At 41.0% G+C, this 8,587-nt stretch overlaps 1 protein-coding gene across 1 annotated transcript; it reads left to right on the top strand.

Moving 5' to 3' along the window:
• The first annotated feature begins 5,601 nt into the window (after positions 1-5,601).
• On the top strand, positions 5,602-7,987 carry LOC308116452 (T-cell surface antigen CD2-like). The gene is given in 2 exon segments (XM_080474650.1): positions 5,602-6,198; positions 6,200-7,987. Coding segments are annotated over 2 exon segments (1,005 nt in total). The 5' UTR covers positions 5,602-5,698; the 3' UTR covers positions 6,705-7,987.
• The last annotated feature ends 600 nt before the right edge of the window (positions 7,988-8,587 follow it).

Raw genomic sequence — 8,587 nt, forward strand, 5'->3', positions numbered from 1 at the left:
TCTGACACTCTCTTATTATCCACACAAAATTACAAGGTTATTGGAGCAGGGATATGTGAGGGATTAAGCAGTGTCATGTAAATGAGGGGGAAAATATGATTATGGGTGCACACATTGTAGGCTGATAGGATTACATTTGACTTTGAATGGTGAATATGCTTAATTTCCTTGTAATATGTAAATGCTTGTCGACATGTCAGTTAACTTGCCACCTGGGTCTGGACCTCATTATAATTGATCATTTTTAAAAACACCTTCTAATCTTTGTTGACATTGTTCCCACATTCTTTGAACATCATGAGATGGACACTTTTAGGAAAATAGGCTGCAAACCGTTAATTTCAGAAATGTCCTTCTTCCTAAAGGTACCCACAAACCGTGCAATTTTCACCCGTCGGGGTCTTCAAAGCCTTCGCACTGTTCATGGCTCTACCAGACAAATCAAAATAATCGTTTTTGCGGACTGTTCGAGCTGAATCTGCGCCGACTCGACGTGATTACACAGTCGCCGACGTGATTCGACGCCATTGCGCAAGAATTAAAACGCCATGAGCATGCGCCATCCATTCAGGGAAAATAAAGGCAGTAAAAATGGACAGAACGGGATCTTATGTTTGGAGAAAAATCCCCAAAAAAGAAAGAGGAGAATAGGGATGCAGTCGTGTCTCAGAAGGAGAGGCGAACTGAGGATGGTAATTTTGCAAAGAGAGATTGAAGTAAGTACTTGTAAGCATGTACTAGCGATCCAGTGTCACGTGGATAGCTACATCATATCATGCTGCATTTCTATTGGTTTGTTTAAGTGGACATGATCGCTGTTGCCGCTATGACTCCCCAAATTACAAACGCATTCGGATAGTGATCGGGGGCTTATGGCCGATACCTGAGCTGTCCTAGAACTGTACACAAAGCCTGACCGACGGCGGATTTGACAAACAATTCTCCCACGATCCGATCTTTCGTCTCAGATGGCCGGAAATCGCGGGGAAATTTGGGGAAAATTGTGGGAGCCTTAAATTAGAAGACTGTCAGTTAATGAGACATTGAAAACCATCGCAAAATACACGATCAAGCAGTTGTGCTATATATTATGTGGGATTTCTAGAACTAGTGATAATGTTAAGAATGCACAGCACCTTTTCTTTTCACCTATCATGGTAGCCTTAACAGTGTTTTGCCTCTTTGCCAAATGGCAAACGTAACTCCCACGCATTGATGTATTTAACGTGAAAATATGGATAAATGTGGAAAATGGCGTCATTATATTAAAGCATATTCACTGTGCACAAAAAAAAAATGGTCAAGTTAAAGTATTTGCATTTTAACAATACATCAAAGTGTCTAAAATGTCATATTTTTTAATGGAAAATGTTATTTTTTGAAAGTTTTCTGCTTTCTGAAATGCAACACGGTCGTCGTAAATTATTCTTTTGCACATGCTCAGTAGATGGACAATAGTGCAATGTTTACGCTAGAGTGTCCAGACCCCTCGTCCATTTTCTCCTGGGATTTGGTCGTTTGTAGTTAACAGTCACCTGTAATAGCAATGCAAATTCATCGTCCGTCAGTCCATACCAATGCCCGTGTAGTTGCTACTGCTTGTGCGCGGTTTCATTACAAAAATAACCAATAGCACCCAAGAGTGGCCCAGCATGAAAATCTGATTATTTTTTGTGTTTCTGCTGTTTCCATGTAAACGGACAATGTTTTTCACAATGTTGCCGTGCAATCGTGAAACTTTTCTGAAACAAAAAGGCCAAAACGATGAGTTTTCACTTGAAGTGTTGTGATGATATGATATGGGAACCTTTTACTTCAGACCATTGACAGTTTAAAGCTATAAATAGTGTGATTCTAAGTATTTAACAAGCACTATTTGAAGTATTTCAGTGACTGTCCTATAAAAAGTTACATTTCTTTTCATTTGACTTTATTTGAATTCCATTAGTAAATTTCAAACTCAAGCCAAACAAAGTGGTAATTCATTAGGTACCTGCTATCTAAAATGTTTAGTCACACTATAGTGATTATTAAAACTGGTGTGCAAATAAGAGATAAGAGGATATCTTGTGTGCTGCATGGACATATGCATCAGAAACTACTGAATCCATCAGCTTTCTGTTTAGACTCGTGCTCACTTGAATGGAGGCCAAAATAACTCAATAACTGTTTCTTCAAATAATTTTGAACTTGGTGGATATTCTGATTGGGAAAGTGTTTTCCAAGCGCATGACAGGCTATCCGCAGTTTTACAGATGCAACAGTAACAGACCTATTTTATTTAATAATTACAGGTTGGCACTTTTATAATAAGTGTGTTTATTCTGGTTGTATCGCTAATGGTTATATCCTCATTCATCATATGAGGTCGTATGATCAATGTTCTTTTATTGTGCATCTATTTATCCCTCTTTCATACCACTCAGTTGTGAGCGTCTATATAATATTGATGTCTAATTCCATATACAAAAGGTTCTGTTCATTCCGCTCACACTAAGTGGGCTTGGCTCTGGGAAGGATGTCCTCAGGATTACCATGACTTTGGAGTGAAGGAGGGGGGCCCCCAGAGCCCCCCTACCCCACCCACCCACCCACCCGCCACCCCTTCATCGCCACAGACGTGTCTGCTGAAAGTGTGAGTCAAGGATGTCAAAGCCAGGCTGTCACGCCTCCATCTGGGCCCCTGAATTAAACATCAGCTCGGCAGACGGGCTCCCTGGCTCAGAGCTTGAGGGACGAGGAACTGGGGCCAATTAACCCATGCCTGGTCTATTCAGACCTCACTGTGTAGCCAATTAGAAGGGCATGTCAAAAGATGATAAAACGGTTGTGTTTGGTTTGCCATTAGGCACACTGGCCGACGTTTGCATAGAATTATAGCAGTTGAAGTGGTACACTTTGTCCTTGGCAGTAATGGCAGTCTTTATCACCTACGTAAACACATTACAAATGCTCAGATAATCATTTCTCCTTGTGTTTTTGTTTCAATTCAACTTTCTCGTGGCGTCGGCAATATTTCTCTCCAGTAAGTTGAGAGTGTTTCTGTTGTACCCCTGTGCTATGAATTGAAAATCTCGACATGTGTCAAAATGTTGTGAGATACTCGTCTGTCGTCACCGCAGCTCAGTTCCTCTGACACACAACCAGTTGGAGGAAATACTACTGCAGATAAGCTAAACCCAGATAAGGCAGTGGAAGCAGACTTATAACCCACGATCACTAAAGTTCTCCAATCACAAGCTTCTACCAGAAAATATTAGTTGGACTGGGATTGGGATCATTTTCACTCAAACAGGATGTGGGCAAAGTTCAACTGAATGTTTATGGAGCCGTGTCATAAATGCCCGGAAACAATATCTATCTGTTGAAATGATGCAGTCGGTAAGTTTTAACACAGTAATAAGTTTTCCATTGTTTTGGCTACAGTCCAGCCCCCACCATTGAAAATGAAACATATTCTGCAAGGTCAAGGTGAAAATCCTCTGCTTTGAGGGTGTCTGGGAGTGTCCATATGAAGACAAGATGAACAGCATCGCTCTCTTTAGCCACTGGAAGGAGTGGGACCGATGAGATTCAGTGTAACAATGTTTTCAGGCAATGAAACTTGTGAAAAAATTAAATAAAATCTCTTTCGAGGTCTGGTTTCTTATCTTTTTTTAATAAGGTCTGCCCCAGCACGTTTTACATTTCCACTCCCCATAAATACATCCACACATTCACACACTTGTTAATTCACGTGTATTTGTCATTGCTGATATTTCTGTTTGACTGATCTTAATGTTTCCAGTCAGCGGCCCCTCCCTGCGTTTGTCTGCAAGCCTTTGTTACCAGGTGCAGTTTTACAGACACTGATGAAAATAGATGGAGCCTTTGGATCAGGCGCTCTCTGTGCTTCATGCCAGGTCAGATACTGTATAAGCACAAGGCCACCATATGCTTGCCTGTCTTTCTTGTGTGTGTGTCTGTAAACCACAGGCACAAGCGCTTGTTAATTCACTCGCGGAGTCCTACTTGCAACTGGGAGTTCATTGCACTCGGTTCTCGGTGCGAATAGCAAACATTTCACATCAATCCGTGCCCTCGGGGTAGGAAAACGTGTAATGACGGTGAAACTAAAAGAAACAGGTGTTGTTCTCACTGTGGGTATCTTTGAAGGAGCTGAATGTTGCAGAAAGATTGTGAATCACTGCTAATTGTGTGAAATTACAGTTGTGGGGTGCAAACTTAACTCATCCCAGTATATCTCCGACGTAGTTGTGTAGATATAGCGGAGTGTTGCCGCTGTATAAATTATAGTAGGATGGTTTTATCTGCATGTCAAGCCAACAGTGAACTGATTCAGGTTGACTGGAAATGCTCCGGGGGACTTGCAGAAAGTGACCTTGATTATGGTGATTGGAGAACGTCTCAAAAGCAAATTGTTTATTCAATGATGCGAAGAAAAAATATGCCGGCGTATTTTCAGAAACCTCAAATTATAAAGCAGAAGAAAGTTCAATTATCTCAACTGGTGTGCCCCGAGGACTTTAACAGGCCAAATGAGTCAGAAAATTGCTGAGTGAAATTTCTGCACTGGTTTATTATCAGTAAAATATCATTGCGTGACTTTCTGTAAAAGTCTCCCTTTCTCTCTTGATAATTTCATCTGAACAATTTCATTTCATTGTGAATTGGTAGCAAAGGTGACGCCATCTCTGATTACATGTGCTATAGTGGAGCTGTTCAGCTGAAGCCTCTGAGACTAAAGTGTTAAACGAGGTTGTGGTCTCTCGTTGTTCAGCTGCTCCGTCAGAAACGATGTGAAAGCCGTGACTAAACTAATTGAGAGGAGACAAATAAAATTCATTTGCATTGTTTGACAGGCAAAAAACCAAGAACCAGGATAAATGATGCAAAACCCAGCAGGGAAAATACGTGACTGATGATGATGATTCTTAGCAATTTGACATGATTTCCATTACTATATAGACTCTGCATATTGAGATTTTGCAGTAATTAATAAATGAAGAATTATGAAATAATTGCATTGTTCGAAGTTGTTTTTTCGAATGATGCAAAATGCCTCAAAATTCAGTTATTTTTGCAGCTTAATCAGTTAGACTAAAAAGTTGACTGAATTGTGGCTTTTACATACAAATAATTGACTTATTCTTTATTCCTAATAATGTGCTGCTGATTTGACAACTTTGAACTGATGTGATTCATTTTCCTCTTCAGACAGACGAAATAAAAAGAGCAGATTTTGAAGCCTGTTGAGCCAATCTTCAGACGTGATCCTGATTGAGTAACAAAATGGGAAAAAAAAAAAAAAAACATAGCTTGAACAAAGTTCAAAATCACATCATGTGGTTTGAAGTGTTGACCACAGTTGTTTCATCACAACAGGTCATCCATGAAAATATAGACATTTATAGATGCATATCTGGGCCTCTTAGAGGTCGATTGCCCCATGACTTTCATAATGTCGTCAGTCATCTTTCGAGAACTGAAAGGAGACTCTTGAGTAATGTTTTCCTTCCCACTGAGGTTTCACTTCCCTTTACGTAGAACCCAGTTTTGTTGTACTCAGAACCGTTCATTTTACCAAGACTGTTAGTTGATTAAGGCTCTCAAAGGCAGCTGGACTAAGGGATTAGCAATAAGACTTTGTGACAAAGATCCAGAAGAATACCTTGGATCCTCAGGACATCTGTGCGGCATGGCTTGTTTTACCTCTGTTATCTTCCTTTTTGGATTTATCAACCTCTCTGCAGAAAACAAGGGCACCTGTGACGTCTATGCTGCCTTTGGACAAAGCCCCAGCCTCTCGTTTGCTAATAAAAAGCTGGCAAACTCTCATGTGCTGAGATGGACTCACAACGACACGATAGTTTTCTACAGACAGCAAGGCCGAGTGTCTGTGGGGAAACCAGACGACGTCTCTGCCACTGGAGCTCTGATGCTCAGGAACGTGAAATTCTCAAGCGCCGGGGCTTACCACGCAAATTTGCTGCAACCCAATGGCACTGTGGCTACAACGTGGGCCAGTCGCCTCTGCGTGATCGACAAAGTGCCAAAGCCTGAAGTCCGTTACGTTTGTGATTTTAAGTCGAGTGCTGTTAATCTTGAATGTGTCGCGGCCAAGCCCGAGGAGTTGGGGTTCTCATGGACACTTGATAAGAAGACATTACCAAGTGAAAGAAGTCAAAGGCTGAGAATATCTGAATCAGCTGAAAGGAGAGAGGAGCTTCACCTGCAGCGTGTCGAACAGAGCCAGCCGGGACACCAGTGACACTGTTTATCCCACCTGTAAAGCTCCTCCTCCACCGCCTCTACTTTGTTTCACGTCTAAGACTGTGATGGGAGCGGCGGCAGGAGGAGCTGCTCTGACCCTTCTTTTGATCACCATCATCGTGGCTTTGTGCTGCTGCGAGAGACGCAACAAAACTCAAATGAGAGTCAAGGATAAAGGGGAGCTCAGGATGCTTTCCATCAACAGGCGAGAGCTTGACTCCACTGGGCCGGAGTACGAAACGATGCACCCGACCGAGAACCGTCCTCCCCCAAGCCCCCAGCCTTCACCAAGAGCCTGTTACCACAAAGTTTCTCAGCCTGAGGCGGAGACTGCAAACACACCTCCACAGCTATCCGTGGCAGCTGAAGGTCAACGACCATCACCCGTGCCGAAGCCAAGGACGAAGAATCCCCAGACACCAAACACCTGAACGTGTCGTCCTCTCTTTCAGTCCCAGGGATTTTTAGGCACTGAGATTAGGAAACGCTTTTTTGTGTGTGTGTGTGTTTTTTTAAAGCTTGATAGTATGCATGACAAATGTGAAAATAAAGACAAGACAGTGTTGAATTTTGAATCAGCAACATCATTTTTACCACTTTCTTTTAATCGATAGTAGACATTATGTTGTTTTTCATTCATTCAGTACCATAGTAGACTGGGTTTCTTTTGATTTCATGACTGTAGAATTGTGAAAAACTGTGAAATAAGTGAGGGCTTCTGACATTTTTTTACAAGTTAAGTTCAATTGTCATGTTACTGTGTGTTATGCGTGCGTGTGTGTGTGTGTGTGTGTGTGTGTGTGTGTGTGTGTGTGTGTGTGTGTGTGTGTGTGTGTGTGTGTGTGTGTGTGTGTGTGTGTGTGTGTGTGTGTGTGTGTGTGTGTGTGTGTGTGTGTGTGTGTGTGTGTATCCTGCTTTGAATCTCATCTATGTGGAAGTACAAGTAAGCCAATGTGATGACTGGTACATGAACGAAGCATAAAAAAAGTTTTTGTTTGATAGTTTATTAGATTTGTTTTGTTTGTTTATTTTGTTGTGGTGGTATTTTCCATTTTTCAGATCTCAAACTGTCGAGATGTTTGGGTTATATGCAGAATGTCAATGGTGAGAAGATAAAAACATTGTTTTAGTGACTTTAGAAATTATATTGTTTTTTTTCATATTAAAAGAAACTTAACTAATCGGAGAATATCATCGGTGAATACAAGAATATGTCACGGATAAACAACGGTGTGTGATACATTACTGACGGTCTGGTTCCTTTTACAATGAGCCATAGAGATGGCTTACTTTCAAGAAATAAAAAAATACCTTTCAGATAAAAACAGTGGAAAACTACACAAAAAGTATTTTTAGACTTAAAAAAAAAAACTGATATAGAGTGACCTTGACTTGTTTCATTGTCTCTCAAACCCTAAAACATACTGCATGTTATAATCTATATATATAGAATATATGCTGTGCATTTATATACAGAATATAGTCAATTGTTATTCTTTTGTTTCTTCTGCAAAACACCCGGGCACCATCGTGTTGCAAATCTTCATTGTTGTTGAGGTAGTACTTTTAGCAAATATAGATTTAGAGCGGCGGCGTTTTGTTTATTTTCAGAGTTTGGAAAAGCATCTTCATAGACTTTTCCCTGTTTCCTACATTTGGTCTGAAATGTAAACTTTACGACGGACAAAACATGAAACAAACCGTTGATCTGAGCTTTTCATGATCTGACCTACTTTTGTTTGCATCATTTTTAAGGAAAATATTTTCTAGCTGGTCCGTTTGGCGTGTGTGTATATGATGTGCTCATACCCCGTGTTAAAATGTGTAATCAATTGTAATAAAGGTGTCACAAATGCTCCTGTTTCTCATATTAGTACGGAAAACGGCATCAAGCAGTGTCACCCACAGGCTTTTGTTCCAGCTTCTTAGTCGTCAGCATTCTTGCACTTATTAAAATTTGCTTACTTGCAAGAAGTTATTAAAGGAAAAAAAAAATCAATAGAGAAATGGATTAGCTAAGGCAAATATCTATTATCTCCAATGGGCGAATGGTAATCCACACATGAAAGTGTTTGCTGTCTCGCCTAATGCTGTGTGACAGCCGCATAATGGAATCCCCCTGAGCGTCATCGTCTAAAACTTACAAGCCAATGTCATCTTTTGTCAGGTCCTGCGCTCTTTACATGGCTGAAATTTTCTGTCCAGCCGGCAGGGATTTGGTAGTAAAGCTGGTATCTGCTGTTGGAACAATGCCCGCACCCCCCGACCCCCCCCCCCCCGTTGTTATTTTCAGCGTTTCCCCATCTCAGACTCA

Source organism: Lipophrys pholis (assembly GCF_963383615.2).
Source record: "Lipophrys pholis genome assembly, chromosome: 11".
NCBI classification, from domain to species: domain Eukaryota; kingdom Metazoa; phylum Chordata; class Actinopteri; order Blenniiformes; family Blenniidae; genus Lipophrys; species Lipophrys pholis.